At 34.0% G+C, this 20,799-nt stretch overlaps 1 protein-coding gene across 1 annotated transcript in view; it reads left to right on the forward strand.

The window, feature by feature from the left end:
* The first annotated feature begins 12 nt into the window (after window positions 1-12).
* LOC118740891 (potassium voltage-gated channel protein Shaw) overlaps window positions 13-20,799 on the forward strand; it is a 45,561-nt gene continuing 24,774 nt past the window's right edge. The window contains exons 1-4 of the mRNA XM_036472629.1: window positions 13-548; window positions 13,396-14,078; window positions 14,151-14,268; window positions 20,520-20,714. Coding sequence (XP_036328522.1) covers window positions 13,789-14,078; window positions 14,151-14,268; window positions 20,520-20,714 — 603 coding nt within the window. The 5' untranslated portion in view covers window positions 13-548; window positions 13,396-13,788. The remainder of the gene's footprint in view (window positions 549-13,395; window positions 14,079-14,150; window positions 14,269-20,519; window positions 20,715-20,799) is intronic.

A 20,799-nucleotide genomic window follows, 5' to 3' on the forward strand; every position in this document is an offset into this window, starting at 1 on the left:
AAAGATTTTCGGACTAGTGAAACGTGTAAACGGAAAGCAATACGGGCAGCGAAAAACGCTCAATAAAAAAATTTATTTACATACAAGAAAATTCCCAATAAAAATTGTTTTAATAAAACCGATATAAAACTGAGCTAAAATACATAAATAGTATATAATATACATATGTGGATATGTATATTTATGTTTAGTTGAATGAGTGAGCAAGTGAAGCAGCGAAAGGAAAAAAAGCAAAGAAGGAAAAGGTTGTGGCATAAAAAAAGGAAGTAGAAGAAGCAGCAACAGCAGCAGCAACAGCATTATTGTTCACACAAGAGGAAAAAGTTCTGAAAAAAAAGTGTCGTAAGTAGTGCACCAAAAAACAGGAGTAGAAAAGTGAAAAAAATATAATAAAAACTGTGGAAAGAAATTATACAAAGTGTTCGTGCTCAATGCCTTAATGCAAGCGCGTGTAGCAGCGGCGAGGGTAATTGGGACAGCTTCAGCGAAGGCAGCCAAGACTGCAAAGGAGGCAGCCAGGACTTCGACACTTTAGACGGCTTACATAGGTGAGGCAAAAAAGAGGGAGTTACATACATACATGGTGCTGGGCAAAAAAAAAAAAATAGAAAACAAAAGGATAGGCCGTTTGGCAAAATGAGAATAACAGGAATACCTTAGTGACGTTAAGGGTCAAAGAAAAAAACGCAGCGTTGTGTGTATTGTGAATTTAATGGCAAATCACTACGGTGGGTGTGGGGGTGTGAGTGCGACTGTGTCTACGTAAACGTTTTTTTATGTGCCGAAATAGTCAATTAATTGGTGGCAACATAAAAGAAATAACGCAGCGCTCGCGTTGGTGGGGGTGGTAGTGGTGAAGGTGCGGCGCAGGCGAATAGAAAGTGAGTGAAAAAAGTGACATATGTACATACAAGTATACTAAGTACTAGATATGTATATGTACGCAGCTGTGTTTGTCTGAGAGGATACTCAAAATTAAAAGGTAAACTGAAAATTGGAAAATTTAAAATTGAAAACTAATAGATTAGGAAATAAAGTCAACATGCGCGATCCCTGCCAGCATTTAGAAGATCGTTTTCTCGTCTATACCAAAGAAGTAACGTCTGAGGCACTTCTAAACGTTAGTTGAAAGATGGTCCATATTTTACAAAAACAAAATGCACTACTATCGCGTTCTTAACTTCTTATCGTGCAAAAAGAAGACAATTTCTGGTTTGTCTAGTTAACGGCGAAATAAAAATCAAAAAAAAAAATTCAGCACAAAAATTTTTTTATTACAATAGTTACATACATTTAGCAGACAATGCTCTTAAATTCGTCAACTCAGAAATTTGATGTTATATAAATAAATAAATAGTCACATACATATTGAAAGCGGTACAGCACGTTGGCGATTATAAGTCCGTTTAGCGTTAAAGCAAATTGTGTCTTATAAGTTGGCGATTAATTTAACTTGGCGTGGGACATCGGAGAAGCCAAGCATACAAAACTTTGCAGTTTTTTCCATCATAAAAGGTTTAAAATAATATATGTATGTAATTAGAAATGCTTATATTAACTAAGATTCATTTTCTTATTTTTCTCAGATGTTTGTCACTCCAAGTTCCAAAATTCGACAGATTTTCAAATAAATAAAATTGTGCAACAACATTTCTTACACGCCAGGGATTGAGTGCTCAAATGGAAACATTCAAATGAAAATACACGCCTCTGCAATTAATTCCTTAACTCCTATACTTAACGAAATAATGTTACCAAATTATACTTAACTGAATAATTTAAACAAAATGTTTTTGTTGTTTTTAATATTAATAAAAGTTAAAAAAATTAAGCAAATATATTTGCAGTTTTTTACATTAATTAAATCTGTCTCCCACACGACACTAAGAAGTTACTTTCGGAAGCGTCGTATGCGAGTATGTTTGGGTGTACCGCTTTTGTCTCTTCCAGACGACACTAAGAAGTCACTTCCTGTAGTGTCGCATGTGTGTCAGTGTGGACGTAACGCTTACGGGGAACAGTCTTTCCCGAAGGAGGATAGTAAAAAGATGAGAAAGCGATAACTTCCGCGATGAAATTTACCTTCTTGAAGTTACTTTTTCGCCACTTCCGCGATAATAAATGCTAGCAGGGATGTGCCACGCTCACAAATACAAAGAGAAAAGCAAAGGAATGTATGTATGTGTGTGCGTGTGTAGCCTACATTGAAAAAGCGTGCCGCCCTTAATATTTATTGTAGGTAAAGTTTGACACATTTAAAAAAGATGCATGAAACAGCGGGTGGCAGCACACACACATGCGCGTGCAAACTTACTACATACTCCAGCTATATGCTGTGTAATATTGCCAAAATTCCAATATGTTGCCGCTGTAAAGGGCGTGCAGCATGTGGTGGCACATAAAACTCACCGCACCGCCTTCCGGCTCGCACTTGACAGGTCGTTTACTTGCCGCAGCTAACATAGTCAGGCAGCCAGTCAGTTAGTCAAAAGGACGCTGGGTCGGTCGATTGGCCAACAACAACAGTCGCCTAGCCACCCAAATTGGTTGCTTCCCTGCCCTGGAAACCACTACAATCCGGCCAGCCTACCTGTCTGACATGTGGCTTTGGCAGGACTTCGATGTACATACATATGTATGTATGTATGTACATTAGGGTGGTAAAAAAAAAAAGTATAGTCGGAATTTTAATGCGGTCATCCCCTAGGATTGTCATATACCAAAAAAAGTATACCCCAGCCTGAGGTCGCTCTAAACTCTATTTCGATTGGATAGTTTTGTTTCTCTTCGAAGACTGTAAATGATTATACTCAATAGTTTATTTAACCAGTTTTCAATATTAAACTATTTTTTATAGGACCCCTAAACCCACAAAAAAAATGCAACAAGGGGGACCCATAAAAAATCGCTAGCATTAAAAATGGTAAACAATTGGATATTATTATTGCAAGTCTCTTGAAGCGAAATAAAGTTTTTTAACGAAAAATATTCATTTCAACAATTCTATACCGTTTCTACGAAAAACTATTTTTTCCGATATAAAATACATGGAAAACTTTGAGTGACCCCTCAATATTTTTGATTTAAAATATAAAAAAAACAGGGTTATAATTTTTTCGGCATAGCACAGTCCTAGGGGTGAGAGCATTAAAATTCCAACTTAAATTTTTCAGATGAATATTTGGATCACCCTAATGTGCATACACACATATGTATGCGTGCAGGTGAATATGCTGCTAGCAAAACTAACGATTGTTCACTTGCTTTGCTACTACATATGTACTTTGTAAATAGATTCACTCATACATGTGTATGTATGTATGTATGGTTTCACCGCTTGTTTTTCCACATAATTACATGTAGAATGAAGTTTTAAAAATACAATGGGCGAGAAAAATCGATGCAACTTGCCAACAGGCAGCAGGCAGACAGGTACAAAGCAAAGTGTACCTGTCATGTATTTGGCAAACAGAGTTGTGAAGTTGTGCACAACAACCGCAGGCGTGTAACGATATACACACCTTCATACATACATACATTCCAGACTGGCAAATTTACAAGCCTTCAAAGCACAAACAAAGAAAATTAAAACAAATAAATTTGAAAATAAATTAAAAGTGAAAAAAGTGCAAACATTTACGAACAGCATCAGCTTCAAAGGTGCAAAAAAATCTGCACATATAAAATTTGAACATGAATAAAATTCAGCTCATCAATTATAGAATAATGTTCGCACCATCGAATGAAGTGCTAAAAAAATGCAAGCGATAATATCTCTTTACGTATATAGGTGTACATTAGACTGTAAACAAAAAAAAAAGACTAAATAAATTGTGCAGTGAAATTTCGAAAAGAAACTTGTTTTTTTTTTCTTTCTTCTACCAAAATTACGGGTTTCCTTTTTAAATTTTTCGGTAACACCGAAATTCGTTTTAAATATTCTACTGTAATTATCGAAATACTTTCCTAGCAAAAGTTTAATGATTTTTGGTCAGATTTAATTTACTGATATTAGGGTGGTACGTTAGTGTAATAAGAACTGATATCTGGTGGGTAAGTACTATAACGGAGTACTTGTGTTCAATGAATTTTAGAACAAAAAAAATTTAAAATTGGATCTTCGAGAAAAAAACATACATATATCATACTCCAAAATCCGACTGTAAATGCCGAAGATATACCGAAAAATTTAAAAAGTCCACCTCTACGTTCGTCCAAAAGAAAAAATTATTTTTGTTTTAAAATTGCCTTGCATAGATACTTTAGACTCAGCGGTGCACGGCGAACTTTTTTTCGCGGTTCGGTCTAATGTACATATGTATGTAAGTGTTTATGTTACAAATAGCAATGAAAATATTTGGCCATAAACGTTCATAATCAATTGAATTTATTTATATTAGTACTTGGAAAAACGTTAAAAAAATAAATGCTTCGCCCGCAATAAATGCCGGAATTGTGAAGTGAGATTTGCCAAATTGTTTTTTTTTTTGTTTGCTTTCGCAAGTGTGTGCTCTTTTAAACTAGCCGTGAAGCATGTGAAGTAGGTATTGTGGCCAAGCACAGAAAAAAAATACAACAACCGATAGCAATAATACACGTGTGTGCCTACATATACAGGCGCGCATTAGGGTGGTCCTTAAAAAAATATGAAAATAAAAATTTTGTAGGGTCTTGCAAGAAAAGTTCAAAATTTTAAAACAAATTTTAGGCGTCGCTGCTGAGGTTTTAATCAAATAAAAACTTTTAAGTTTGCCATATTATTGAAAAATATTCATTTACATTCATAGTGTGGACTCATCATGCAATACTAAGCTCGAAAGACTGTAATTTGTTTAAGTTTTTGCTGAATAAGAAAAGTATTTTTACAAATTTTCTTTTAGTGCAAAGATCAAATAAATTGAGCTATCACAACAGCTAAAATAAAGGACTCAATTTGAACTCCCATATCACAACGACTAGTGGAAAGCTCTAAAAGCATCGTTAGCTTCTTGCCTAATGATTTATGATAAATTATGGTTCATATGCGTCAAACTGACATTCTAAGTCTTCACGCAAAACAGCAAAAATCACGTAAGTCGATTCGGGTTTCAACGCCCGCCATCTACTTATACTAATGCAAAATTAGGCTTGCTGTAATACGCAACGAGGCATCCGGAGTAGTTAAGGGGCGCATTTTGGGTCTAGTTCGGACCATTGCGGTACCAGTTCGGGGCTAATGCGGACTTACAGGTATACATGGCGTATGAGTAACATTATTTCCTGCTCATTTTTCATACAAAAACTCTTTGCGCACTTTCATTTGACCACTCATTGCTTCTTCTTCATTAGTAACTTGAAGTTCGTTCTTGGTAACAGAACAGGTTTTAACATAAATGCAAAATATTGGCACAGAATTGGTTATTTTTTGAACTTTTCTCCTGTTAAAGTTAGATTTTTTATTTTTTAATTTTTTTCTCAAAAAATAAAGAAAAAACTGGAATGATTATGAAAAATTTCTCAACTTTCCAACCTTTTCAAAACCATTTGATGTCCATATTGTAATAATTGATCCAACTTTTTAAATAATTGGAATTTCACTTTTAAAAGGTGGCAACTCTTTTCGAAAATGTAAGATCTTATTGCACATCACAGACCAAGACTTGTAATTTGACACCCCATTTTTGAAAATCGAACCGACGATGCTTGACAAAGTCAAAAAAATTCCTTCGCGCATTATATAAGTACATATATACAGTGACTCAAACAAATGAACACGTGCTGATTTTTTTAAATACATAATCGTAATGTTTACCGAACTAATTTTTTTTTTAAAGCTGTAACCAAAACAAATAAATCACAGTTTCCAACTTTATACAAAATATATATAGGGAAAGTCAACAAAGGTTCATCAAAATTTCAACTTTTTAATCTGAATCTTTAGAACATTTTTGCACCTGCAATTTGATGAAGTGCAAGATTTTTGCACTTTTTCCCATATAAGCATGAACTGTTAATGAAATAAAACGCGGGAGACCGCTAGCAATGAAATTAAAAAAAAAAACAACGTCAGTTTTTGTAAATTGAACTTGTTATATGAAAAAAACGAAAAAGTAGTCTAAAAAAAAATTCTCAAAAATCAACGCAATTTTTTAGCCAGTTGAAACTTGCACTTCGTTAAACTAAAATTGTATGGGCTATAAAACTGCATACCCAAAAATGTCCCAGGGAATCAGATTGAAAAATTGGAAATTTATTGAATTTTCCTAAATTTTGTATAAAGTTTGAAACTGTGATTTATATGTTTTTGGATAAAGCTTGGATGATATTTTTATAATATAATATAATAATATTTAAATAATATCAACACATGGTAATTTGTTTGAGCCACTGCAGATTGAGGTCACCGACCACGGAAAATATCGCGCAATATTGAGCATTGTGCTTTACCAATATTCTGTACATTCTTAAATGCATATAAAAACATTTATTCCCTAAATTTTGTTACTTCGAAATTAGGTTAAGTCCTATTAATAAAAATATCCAAATGTAAATGACATTTGGTCTAAATATTTATGTATACAAATACGCAGCAAGTTTCAATTGACAGCTCAATCGATAAGCAATCCTGGCACTTTTCAAAATGCCAAAAACCATCAACAACTATATTTAATTTCTCAATTAAAGTAAGAGTACGCGAAAAAAAGATAATTAATGCGAAACAACTGAGTGGGCTGCTAAAACGGCTGTCATAAATTTTGAATGCGCTTCTTTTTCTTTCAAAATGTGTTCTACGCTCTTTGGGTATTACAAATTTTCGAAAATGATATGTGAAGTGTTTAATTATTAAAGCGAAATGAAAACCCAAATCAAAGCAAAGAATTGATGGCTGTGCGATTTAAAATGGCAAACCATGTATAGAAGGCCAAATAGGCATATTATGTACTTATGTAGGTTATAGGGCAGGGGGCAAGGAGGCGTGGGTGATACTAACGAGGAGGTGGGGCTTGAGCGCTAAAATAATTGTGGGGTTGAAAAAAGTAGCGCAGCCTGTCTGAATTTGCGCTTTTACTTTGTTGTTTCGGCAAATGTGAGTGCAAGTGAATCTAAGTGAACGGTTACTCATACGCAGTGGTGGCCCGACAGCGCGCCATGGGTGGGCATAATTGTTATTATTATTTTATTTTTTTGAAATGTAATATTTCTCTTTTGGTAGGCCATTCCTATGGCTATTAAAAGTTTCGTATTTGCGTGCGCTGTGTGTAACGATAACGATTGGCATGTGCATGCATGTGTACATGTGTACTTACTTACTTACTTACTTACATGTCTGAATTTGTAAACACACTACAAAGGCATATATGTACGAGTACGCTTGCAGCGGTTTATGGCACGCTTCACATAAAGCTTCTTATAAATTAAAGTTCTGTGCATGTCAATTATGTAAATTTTAAATTTGCAAATGGAATGCAGTTCTTTTGATAATTTTATTACGAAGGAGGTTTGATAGCTGTTGGCCATACGAACAAATGCCTCATACTCAGATTTACTAGATCAATTCGTGTTCTCGAGAAAACAAGTTTCAGGGTCCAAAAATCTCAGTACGGCGGCAAATTTCTTTCTCTAAACTTTGAAAATGTATAGTTTTTTTGGCCTATATTTGTTGAAAATAGCATACAAAGCAAATAAGGGATCAGAAATCAGTTCAAAATTTTTGTAATTATAATTTTTTAAATTTTTCGAGCATCTGACCTTTGACTCCTTATAGCATCCGTAATATAAGTTTGCAGAAAAAAAATTGCATACCGTTTAAATAAGAGCAAAAGGCGGACCACATCTATATTTTTACCTTTTTATTGTTTACATACAATAATTAAAAATAATTTTTTACCAAATTTCTAATTTCGAACTTCGAGAGCCCATATCTCGATTTTGGAGGCTAACTTCGTAAGACGGAGATATATTTTTTTTCTTTTCCTTATGAGTCAATCTTTTAAAAAAATTAGTTTGGTTCAATACCCAGAAAAAAAGTCGAGTATGCCGTATAGTGTAATTTCATATTTTCTTTAATTTGTGGATGTTATTGTTTTGTAAGGAAGAGCTTTTTAATTTCATCATTTTGTTAGTTTAACTTGTTTTTCTTTTTTAATTTAGTTTTATTTTGATTTTTAGATTTTGTCGTTTCAATTTCGTAAAAATCGTAATTTTTTCCTTCTTAATTAAATTTTCTTTTATTTTTTAGATTTTATTGTTTTAATTTAATTTAATTTTTAGAATTGCATTTAATGTATTTTTTTCTTTCTAATTTTTTTTCTTTCTTAATTTAATTTTCTTTACATTTTTAGTTTATTTTTTAATTTTTGTTAATTTAATTAAGTGCTATTCTCTTCTTTTTTGATTTAATTTTTTTCCTTTTCAAACTTAATTTTTAGATCTTATTGTTTAAAGGTGAAAAAACCATTTATTTTAATTTTATTTAATCTTTAAAAATATTTTTATCGGTTGAAAGACTGTGGTGAATTGAAGGACAGTTGCGAGAACTGCCCTGTTAAACAATCGAGAAGTGGAGTTAAAATTTTAATTGGTCACGATCTATTTTAGTAAGAAGTTTTATAAGAAAAATTTTTCTTTATGGCAACACTGGATATGCTTAGAAACTGTCAGTACAACGTGGGAGATGTAAGGAAGCCACTCTTGCAAATTTTCTCTGCATTTGATGGTAAACTAGATTTATTTTCTCTTCAATTTTAGATTTCCCTGCAGGCGACGTACCCCCATGCAAACAAAAATTAATATTTGTGCATGCATGTGTCAATCCATGTACATGTGTAAATATATGCTTGCTCGTGAGCGCTCCAGCAATATCCCTGTGGGGAAAATCTCTAGTCCTGAACTGGTGCGCTTCTGGTACATTTAGACCCAGTACTGGTTCGCGATAAATCTCTTTTGCATGCAAGCAACTGGCGAATTTAACATGGCGATGTCCTAGGAAGTGTCAATTGCCCCCCGCTGCAACCCTTTTTCGATAGTTCCGAACTAGTGCTAAATTCTATAGTTCCGAATCAGTTCTAAAATCGACAGACGAAAGAAAAAAGTATCACGATTTTTCAATCTTTTTGGTTCTTCCATGTGTGCGATTTTAAGTTATTTTGGAAGAAATGTGTTTTCAATTTGAAATTAAATTTGTTTGAATGATTGTAAGAAATGTACCTTTACATACCTTTAGCTTTAGCTGAGTTTGCAGAGGTACTCGCTGTTATTTCTTAGATTCCAGACTGTCCCAAGATGTTAATATGTTAATACAAAGCTTTGTTTTGTATTACCAAGCTATGAAAAAGCATCTGCGAAGCACATAATAGAAGCGTATTTGAACGAAAAAGCCGCCGAACACATATCTATGTAAAGTAAACAAGCCCCCTGCTGCATCCCTTATTCGATAGTTCCGAACTAATTCTAAATTCGACAAATACGATCTAGTTCGTTCTGCATCCCCTTTTCTATAGTTCCGAACCATTTCAAAATTCGTCACTTTAGATATAGATTTCTAGTGAAAAAAACTGAAAAAATTAGTTTTTTAAAAGTACCACTTTTCGCAGATTTTGGACTTGTGGGGATCTAGTTCCTATCGATAAAGACTTAGTACGGAACTAGAAATTTGATTCACTAGTCCCCGGTTTCCCTACAGGGATTATGTAGTGTGGCCAACACACACAACTTGTTTATTTTGTTCATAAATTAAAATTTTCGTTTTCTGACTATTTAGGTAAACAATATTCAAGCGATGCACCCAGCGGCGTGTACATGCACATGGGCATATGTATATGTATGCAAAAACGATTGTTTATGCATACACGAATGGACACTCCATACTTGGGTGTGTGTGTTTGCTAGTTTATATATATGTATAAGCGCCTGTGTTCACCTTCTAAATAAAGCGTTTATTTTTTTTAATTTTTACTTTTTTTCTGTTCCTCCTTTTCGCTTTCGCTGCCTCTTTCGCCACTCCTCATCTCCACAAAAGTGGCTCGTCATTTGTTATTAATCAATGGCAGTGTGTATTTTGCATGTTTAACTTTTCAGATTGGTTGTTTATTTATTATTCTGACAGTTTTGTTGATTCTTTCCTGCGGCTCTCTCCCGTTTGCCTAGTCGGCTTTAGAGTGTTTCCCAAAATATTGTTTCACTCAATTGACTTAGTCAATCGTGCGTGGACGCTGTTTTCTTGTACGTACATAAATCCATAATTTGCGCTGATTTAGTTCAATAATAAAAGGAAATTTACACTTGTAGTACAACGAGTACGCAAGTACAAAAAGAAAAACAAACAGCAAAATTCAAACATGAAAAACGGAAATTTCAAATTTAAAAAAAAAATTAAAAACCAATTATAAAGAAATTTTTAAGATGAATAACAAAATTCACGAAACAATGAAATATGGCGAAAATTTTATTCGTCATTATAGAAAACTAATATGCAGCAAGCGATTGAAATTATTTACGCAAGGCTACAAGTTTTTTTTTCTCAAAATTGTAAACAATTGGTATTTTAAAATCGGCGGTGATGGCAATGTGGGCGCCTAATTCTTTCATCATATTTCAATTTGTTGTTAAAATGCTTTTGCATTATTATTTGTTTATGAGTTCGCTAATATTTTAAAACAAAGTGGAATTTTCAACAGAAAGAGGTTATTATTAACAGTTTTCATGGAAAATTAATCGATTTTTATCATTTCATGGAAAAAATAAAAAATGGACCGTGCTGTTAGGAGAATACCTGTGGCGAATCAAAAGTTTTCTCCGGAATTTAACAGCCGCTTGGTTCTCGCTAAAAATGTACTTATAGATATTTTCAATAGGAATTGTTTTACAATGTAACAGGGATGCAGGCTTCAAGATAGCCATATTTAGTTAATGCCTAAAAACACTCCAATATTCAGAGGAGCGACGGCTGAGAGATATCCAACTTTTACGAGTTGGTATCACCTCAAATCTTCCTTTCAAACTGTTACGCATCCAACTGATCCTCGAAGGAAGAAGCTGTGTTCATATTTTTTCATTCTTTGTATGCATGTTAGGATGCCGAGAATTTCGGATTTCTGTAAGATATACCAGAAGCTTATAGGCTTCAAAGGGTGTCTACTAGAGGTTAATGGCCGCTCTCTGAATTGGTTTTAGTATTGGTAGTTCTTTCAGTAGGTCGAGAGTTAAGATGACGCGATGCCGGGTGATTTGTAACTAACAAATGGCTTTCTCATTGGCATTAACAGAAATAGTATCATTCTTCTGAATACGTCATCTGCAAGTTATTTACTAGCCTACCTGTCCTCATACAGCACTAGAAAAGGACACAATTAGGCCTCCATGGGCCATATTAGAGCCTCATTACTTCCCTGCTCTCACCTTAGATGAAAACCCTTTGTTGCTCTGAAGAAGCGCACAACATCGTAGATACAAACTGAATACAGTTCAGCCAAATATTGAAAAGAGTAGTGAAGGAGCGGGCGTCACAAAGTGCTCTACGCTTTCGATATCCTCCAGCCAGACACCAGTCATTTGACTGCATAACCACTCTAATGGCGCGGTTCCCGTCTGGCAGTGCCCGGTGTGAACTCCAATTACATGTCGGAGGAGAGCCGAGATTTGCGTTTATCCAACTTAGGCCAAATATGTCTAGCTATCCTGCATGTGAGTTCCATAGTCCATCATTTGTTTGCCCTTTCGATAAAGATTTTTTCCGGCTTGACAGTTTCCCGGTATGTCTCTGTGGCCTGACACCCATACGACATGAGTGAAACATCTCATGACCGGCTCACTTAGAGTATGTCTACATTCAATGACCATCTTCGATGTCGATTTGTCACAACTAAGTGCTTTGATAGCCGCCTGGCTGTCAGAAATAGCTCCTGCAAATAAAGTAATATACGAATCGATCAGCCGTCAGATCAGCCTACAGAGGTCTGGCCAATAGAAACTGTGGCTAAGAGAGAGTTTTTGCGAGTACACCCCACTCCCTACCTTCAGATCTAACTTGGAGCCATCGAAGGCTGCTGAATCAGAGTAGGAGATCAGGACTGAATCCTCCTCCCATTGATCCCTTGTTTGGAAATGATTCCGCGATCTAGTGGGCGCGACTGTGTAGCCAGGCGCTTGAAGTATGCTGGGAGATCTTCCAGAATTCTAGAGAGCCCGTATGAGAAGTTTCAGTATTTCAGATTAAGTTTAATTTTAAGATTAAGACTAAAATTGAAATTCATATTAATGTTAAGGTTAAGATTGAAATTAAGAATAAGTTTAAAATTATGATTAAGAATGATATTAAGATTGAGATTAAGATTATGATTAAGATTAAGACTAAAATTAAGATTAAGATTGGGATTAAGATTAAGATTAAGATTGAGATTAATATTAAGAAGGGTAGTATTAAGATTGATATTAAGATTAAGATTTAGATTGAGATTAAAATTAAGACTAAGATTAGGATTAAGATTAAAATTAAGATTGAGATTGAGATTAAGATTTAGATTAAGATTTAGAAGGGTAGCATTAAGATTGAGATTAAGATTATGATTAAGATGAAAATTAGGATTGAGATTAAGACTAAGACAAAGATTAGGATTAAGATTGGGATTAAGATTGAGTAGAAGGGTAGCACTAAGATTTGAATTAAGTTTAAGATTAAGATTTAGATTTAGATTTAGATTAATATTAAGATTAAGATTGAGATTGAGATTAAGATTCAGAAGGGTAGCATTAAGATTAAGATTAAGATGAAGATTAAGACTAAGACAAAGATTAGGATTAAGATTGGGATTAAGATTAAGATAAAAATTGAGAAGGGTAGCAGTAAGATTTGCATTAAGATTAAAATTTAGATTTAGATTGAGATTGAGATAAAGATTAAGATTAAGATTAAGATTTGGATTAAGACGGAGAGAAATTAAGATTGGGATTAAGATTAAGAGTGAGATTTAAATTAAGATTGAGATTGAGTTATTATGCCGAAAAATACTCATATAACATCGTGAGCCATACGGGAAATGGGAAGAAGTTTCACTTAAGTCGGGCGTGGGATCCATACACAACTTTTTTTTTGATAGGGTCTTGGGTAAATGCCTTCAATTGGATTAGCAATTGAAATTTTGTTGAAGTAAACTGGTGGATGTTGACAGTAGAATTCATTAATACATTTTCAAGAAGTTTATGATCAAATTTAATCTTAAGGCTCAAAAAATTCAATGCTCTCAGCTGGTTCCCTCTGCTGACAAGTTCAAGCTGATGAAAAAAATGTATTTGATATTACATACTTGTTATTTTTGTGAGCAATGCATTGCAGATATATTTTCGTAAATTCATCTTATATATATATATATATATATACACTTCTTAAGTAATTTCACACCAATTTCTCTCTCTTCACAGATGATATGTTAAACGCTGGTGATATCATTCAACGGCAATGCCAAAAACTAGCTGAACTAACTCCGGTAATCTACACATGCATCACACAGAATTTGTTATCACACGCAGGTGGCACAGTAAAACTGAAAAACGTGAGGGGAAAGCACAACAATAACAACTGAAAGGTCGGCAATAATCAACAAAATTGATTTATAATTAGAAAAAGAAAACAAAAACTGCAATCCTTACAAACCCTTTTAAACACAGACACACACACGTATACTGAAAGACATACCTATCCCCAAAACCAACCACTGTACATATCTACATACATACAGGCAAGCACATTTTTGCAAAAACACCTACATACACACCTTCTTCCCCTATCAAACATTAACAAATTATTCGGTTTTTATGAGGCACCATCAGACACGCACCTACCAAAGCTCACAAATGAAATTCTTACCTAAAAATATGCACTACTCGCATGCAGCTATGAATCTGATAAATATGGATTCGGAAAATCGGGTCGTGCTGAATGTGGGCGGCATTCGGCACGAAACGTATAAGGCGACATTGAAGAAAATACCCGCCACAAGATTGTCACGCCTCACCGAGGCATTAGCCAATTACGATCCTATATTGAACGAATATTTCTTCGATCGACATCCGGGAGTCTTTGCTCAAGTACTAAACTACTATAGGTGAGTAGGGAAGGAGTCGAAGAATCAAAACAAAAAATAAAAATAAATTACTTACTGCCTTTCACATTCTAGAACCGGCAAGCTGCACTATCCAACAGACGTTTGCGGGCCTTTGTTCGAAGAAGAACTCGAGTTTTGGGGCTTAGATTCGAATCAAGTAGAGCCGTGTTGTTGGATGACTTATACACAGGTGAGTATACGATTAAACTTAACTAAGATTTTGGGATGACTTATACACAGGTGAGTATACGATTAAACTTAACTAAGATTTTGGGGGTTTATTATTATTCAAAAACAAGTAAGAGCAGCGCTGTCTTCGGCTATGCCGAAGGCTTCATACCTTTCATGAACATCTGCAAATTTTACTTTGACAGATTACTGCTTTTGAATACATCTGCATACATCGATAGAGGAGTTACATACTTATATAAAAAATCGCAACTAAACAATCAGAGGTATGGAAGATATACTTTATATGACACCAATCTAAGTGATTTTCACCGCTATGTGATCGGTATGTAAACCGGTAACACAATTTATTGGGTTTAGTTTCGTACATAAAGGAGATATATGGCAAAAACTGGTATCTTAACAATCAGTGCTATAGGAGATAAAGCTTATACAGCATAAATTTTGACGATTTTCTCAGTAGACTTTGTATTATTATTTATAAAATATCTTACGAAATTTATCGGTTTTAGCTGTTCAAATAAAGGAGTTTTACAGTAAAATCCCATATCTGAACAATCAGATGTATGGAAGATATATGTTGTAGTCACCCGATCCTTGCTATTTTCACTGTAAGTATTCTGTTAATAATGAGTGAAAATGGTGCGAAATTTCATGTTTCTAGCTGCATAAATGGAGGAGTTATGATAAAAGACCTCATATCTGAACAATCAGTTGTATGGGGGCTGCAGGTTATAGTGACCCGATCTTTGTTATTTTCGCTGTAAGTATTCTGTTGATAATGAGTGAAAACAGCGCGAAATTTCATGGTCCTAGCTACATAAATGGATGAATTATAACGAAAAATCTCATATCTGAACAATCAGTTGTATGGGAGCTATAGGTTATAGTTACCCGATCTTTTTAATTTTCACTGTAAGTTTTCTGTTGATAATTAGTGAAAACAGTGCGGAATTTTATGTTCCTAGCTATATAAATGGAGGAGTTATAACGCAAAATTTTATATCTGAACAATCAGTTGTATGGGAGCTATAGGTTATAGTGACCCGATCTTTGTAATTTTCACTGTAAGTATTCTGTTGATAATGGGTGCAAGTATTGCAAAATTTCATGTTCGTAGCTGCATAAATGGATAAGTTATAATGAAAAATCTCATATCTGAGCAATCAGTTGTATGGGAGCTATATGTTATAGTGGTCCGATTCTTCCGGTTCCGACAAATGATTAATACATTATAAAAATACACCCACCTACCAAATTTTATCCGGATATCTCGAAAACTGAGAGACTAGATTGCATACAAACAGACAGACAGACGGACAGACGGACATGGCTAAATCAACTCAGCTCGACGTTCTGATCATATAAGTATACATTTTCATGGGTCTATCTCTTTTTGTTCTGGTACTTACAAACATCGGACCAAAGTTATAATACCATTTCATGCTCATGAAAGGTATAATTATACAAATCCGGATTGTTGTTAAACTAGCCTAACAAATCCTTGATATTGTTTGAATCGGAGCCATAGTTGACCTGCATTCAGAAGAAACATTCCTTAATGCTAGGAAAAAAGTATATCATTCTATTATTAAGGAAAATAGAATTGCTTAGTTTTTAAGAAAAATTTACTTGCCATTTCATCCCCCGTGAAAGGAATAAGTATGTCATTTTGCTCGCGACGCTCAAACAGTGACAATGGTAGACAGGGCAAAGCTCTGGAGTGCTAGTCGAGAGATGCAAGGTTCGAGTCCTACAGCAGGATTATTTTTTTAATTTTTTATTTATTTCTTATTTATTTTTTTACTGTAATTTTTTAAATTGTATTTAAAAAACAAATTTATCTAATTTATTTGTTATGGCATTTGAGTATTTAGGTTTTTCTATATATGAAATTAATTTTAAAATTTGTAATTTATATTTAAATTGAAATAATTGACTTACTTTACTCTAACCACCTCCAACCGGATTCGAACCTGCGATCTCCGAACCAGAATCAGTAGTCTGCACGCGACGCCACAGCCGACATTTGACAGGAAAGCAATTAACTTTGTCTAAACAGCACTGACAAAACTCAAAATTATTTAAGGAAATTATTACTTATATTGAGGAAATTATTACTTATATTGAATAAATTTACTTCTTCAAATTAATGGCACTTTATTTTTAAATTAAGCAAAAATTTCTGAAGTTCAGTAAATTTTTCGTAATATTAAGGAAAAAACAGTAAAAATCAGGGACATAACAGTTATAAGTTTTATCGCAAAAACGTTGATCTATAACAGTTATTAGATGAAAAATATTTTTTCCGTTGTCGATAAGAGTTATTTCCCAACGTTTATTTTTTACGTTGCCCATAACAGTTACTGCCCAGCGTTTATTTTTTACGTTACCCATAAGAGTTATTTCCCAACGTTTATTTTTTACGTTGCCCATAACAGTTACTGCCCAACGTTTATTTTTTACGTTGCCGATAAGAGTTATTTCCCAACGTTTATTTTTTACGTTGCCCATAACAGCTACTGCCCAAAGTTTATTTTTTACGTTGCCAATAAGAGTTATTTCCCAACGCTTATTTTTTACATTGCCTGATAGCACTTACTGCCCGACGTTTTTTTTTACGTTACTGATAACTATTATGCAATAGAAATATTTTTTCCGTTGCCAGTCTATATAAGTATATAATTTGAATGCCATCAGATCTGCACCGTTCGTTCGATTTTCAAAAGTGAGGTGTCAAATTAAAGGGGTTGCCACCTGTTAAAAATCTAGCTTAAAATTTATTTATAAGTTAAATGAATTACTTCATCATGGGTATAAACCGAAATAGTTTTGACAGGGGTTTTCGAAACTGCATGAAGGAGGGTTGCCGCCTGTTTGAAAAGCTACATTGAAATTTATACGTACCGAAGATGTATATATCGTAATTCACAAAGGCCCTAACCAATAGATCGGTCCCTGGTCCACTTCCCGGAAAAAAGGAGTCTATATGGTAATCTAGGCAAAAAGGTACCTGTAAAACAAATTTTAAGCAAATCGGGCCATAAACACGATTTTTTCGAAACGATCAGTCCCTGGTCCACTTCCCGGAAAAAAAGGATTCTATATGGTAATCTAGGCAAAAAGCTACCTATAAACCAAATTTTAAGCAAATCGGGCCATAAATACGATTTTACGAATAGATCGGTCCCTGGTCCACTTCCCGGAAAAAAAGGATTCTATATGGTAATTTAGGCATAAAGCTACCTGCGTACCAAATTTTGAGCAAATCGGACCATAAATATGATTTTTTCGAATAGATTGGTCCCTGGTCCACTTCCCGGAAAAAAGGATCCGATATCCTAATCTATGCAAAAAGCTACCTACGTACCAAAATTTTAAGCAAATCGGATCATAAATACCATTTTTTCCAATAGATCGGTCCCTGGTCCACTTCCCGGAAAAAGGGATCCTGTATGCTAATCTAGGCAAAAAGATACCTTCATACCAAATTTTAAGCAAGTCGGACAATAATACGATTTTTTCGAATAGATCGGTCCCTGGTCTACCTAGCGGGAAAAAAGTAAATTTTTCGTAGGCCTAACATGGTGGTTGCTGAAAGCTATTTATACACAAAATTTCATCAAAAAATCGTATCAGCCGTTGGCGAGACTACCCGTTACAAAAAAAAAGGACTTCTTTTTATATAATTAGTATAGAAGATAGTATAGACTGGCAACGGAAAAAATATTTCTATTGCATAATAGTTATCAGGCAACGTAAAAAATAAGAGTTGGGAAATAACTCTAATCGGCAACGTAAAAAATAAACGTAGGGAAATAACTCTTATGGGCAACGAAAATAATAACAGTTATTGGCAACGTAAAAAATAAACGTTGGGACATAACTATTATCGGCAACGGAAAACATATTTCTCATCTAAAAACTGTATGAAACAACGTTTTCGTTAAATTTCAGAATTCGGGCAACGTTTTCAATTAGTAAATTCGAGATAACAGTTATTTTTGGTCCCTGATAAAAATCGAGAACAGGGATACTGTTTTCTTGATTTAAGGAAATGCTTTTTTTCTGAGTGTAGAAAACGATACTTGTTTTCCGATACGCCTTAAGGCCCTACTAGATTTGTTCCTCTGTTTGTTCCTCGCTGTAAGAACCTGGTCTAACTTAACAAAAATCTAGGCTTGCTAAAGAGTGTACACAATTTTTATATGGCTTTCAGAAAATTCTTTCTGTTTTTGAATAGCTAAGATCACACGAATGTGTTCATTGTAAACCTTGCAGATTGTAGTCAATAAAATAACAAATCTTCTTAGGGGTAAGAATAGCTCCGACCGTTACAAATTTTCTTAAGATCAGTACCGAGCTTTGCTCGGAGTGCAAATACCTTTTAAAGCAGGGACCATAACGGTCATGAACCAAAAATACAAGATCACGCGGGCAGGAGAGTAGCCCGTTAGAATCGCATTTAGTAAAAAAGTTTAACGATTTTGACAATAGCCGTTTGTTTACATTTCTTAATTGTTTACAATTTGGTCGTGGCTTTTTACTGCAATTTTCTTCTTTTTCGCCTGTGACAACGTGTGTACACATAAGGTAAAGAATAATATAACACAACGGCACGATTTATAGAAGAATTTGCATAATAAAAATGATTTTTTCATGCGTTCAACAATTTCGCGGTTTTCTCCGTTCTCTTCGTTGTTTACTTCTTACAACAAAGATGGCGTCGAGATTTCGGCAGCTAGAAAATAACTTTTTTCGTTCTTTCCTTCCCGCGTGTAATCAAACCCATAATTTAAACGTTAACATTAATTTTATATTACAATTTTTATTCTTTTCACCTTCGAATAATCGTTTAATTTAGATATTTATTTTTTTCGGTCAAAATTAATCGTTATTTTGTGATTTTATTTTTTGATCATACCACAATCTTTATTTTCGGATATAATTTTTAAAATAATAAAAAATTTAAAAATGGTCATATAAAACGAAGTCTTCATTATAACAGTTAGAAATTATCGAAAAATATATAAGTCCAAAATTGCGATTATTTTGTATCGAAAAATAAAAAAAATTACAAAATAACTATTAAATTTGACCGAAAATGTTAAATCCCAATTTAGTAATTATTTTTTATCGAAAAAAAATTAAAATAAAAATGAACTTAGAATACAAATTTTGCTATTTTACGGTTATTTTTGGTTGCTGTTTTAAAGCTTTTAAATATTAAATTGGAGATCAAGGATTCGGTATGGTTAATTAATAACATAAAAATTTTGATTGAGAAAAAATAAAAAATATTTCTGTATTAAAGTTCTTAAAAATACCTTGCATTTTATATCCACATCAAAAATTTTTAGTTAAATTTTGCAGAATCGGAAATAAGTGGCAACTTTACTAATCTGCTGAGCGCTAAAACTTCCGATTTAGGCAAAGTATTGTTTAAGAGCTTTCTTTTAGTGCCAATGAATATTAATATTATATCCTAACTTTGTAAATAATAAATTAAATAAATATACGATGGATAATAGATGGCAACCCTATTCAAAAATACCTCAAAATCGGTTACTTTTAAATTACCTTTCAGTTGTTGTCCACATTATGATGTTTTATTTAATTTGCTTATAATTTCGTATAGGTGGCAACCTTATACGAATATTCTCAATATAACACCTATTTAGATAACCTTAAAATGCAAAACATTAACATCAATTCATCAAAATCATTAAAGCCGTTTCAGAAAAGACATACAACATCATTTTCTGTCCAACTCATTGAGACCTCTTTTCCGTTAATGTTTTTAAATCACAAGAAGTTCAAGGCAGGCGTAACCAATTCCCAGCTTCAGTCGGATATCTATATAAGAATGAGCCCAAACTTTTGTATAAGTCTTGATCTTCTAAAAGCATAAACAGACGGCAGCGTTGATCCGGGTCCACTCAGGAATTAACTGCAGTTGATCCGGATCAAGTCCGACTTAATCCGGATCAACGCTGCCGTCTGTTTAAGCTTTACGACTTTCTGAAAAATTACTGGATACTCAAAATATTACACCATACATATATAAGAGAATACCTGTCTCCTCAGTAATCAGCCAAAATGATCGTCTTCTCACCTCTTTCTACCACAGATTATATTTTAAAATTTCACCCACAAATCCTTTCAGCAGCTTTCGAGACTTACACTTCCAACGGAATATGAAATTTTGTGAAATAGAGAAAACATCTCTAATTATCTCTTTCTTATTTACAGCATAGAGACACACAAGAGACATTGGCGGTATTAGATCGTCTGGATTTAGATACAGAAAAACCGTCCGAAGAGGAATTAGCGCGTAAATTCGGCTTCGAGGAGGACTACTACAAGGGTACATTGTCTTGGTGGCAGGAAATGAAGCCGCGCATCTGGTCGCTCTTCGATGAGCCGTACAGTTCGAATGCGGCCAAGGCAAGATCCAATAATTCTAAATGATTAATGCAATCCATACAATTCTCAAACATTCATAAATTAAATGGCATTATCTTTCTTACAT

Source organism: Rhagoletis pomonella, unplaced genomic scaffold, assembly GCF_013731165.1.
Source record: "Rhagoletis pomonella isolate Grant_MI unplaced genomic scaffold, Rhpom_1.0 Rhpom_scaffold_00006, whole genome shotgun sequence".
In the NCBI taxonomy this organism is placed as follows: Eukaryota; Metazoa; Arthropoda; class Insecta; order Diptera; family Tephritidae; genus Rhagoletis; species Rhagoletis pomonella.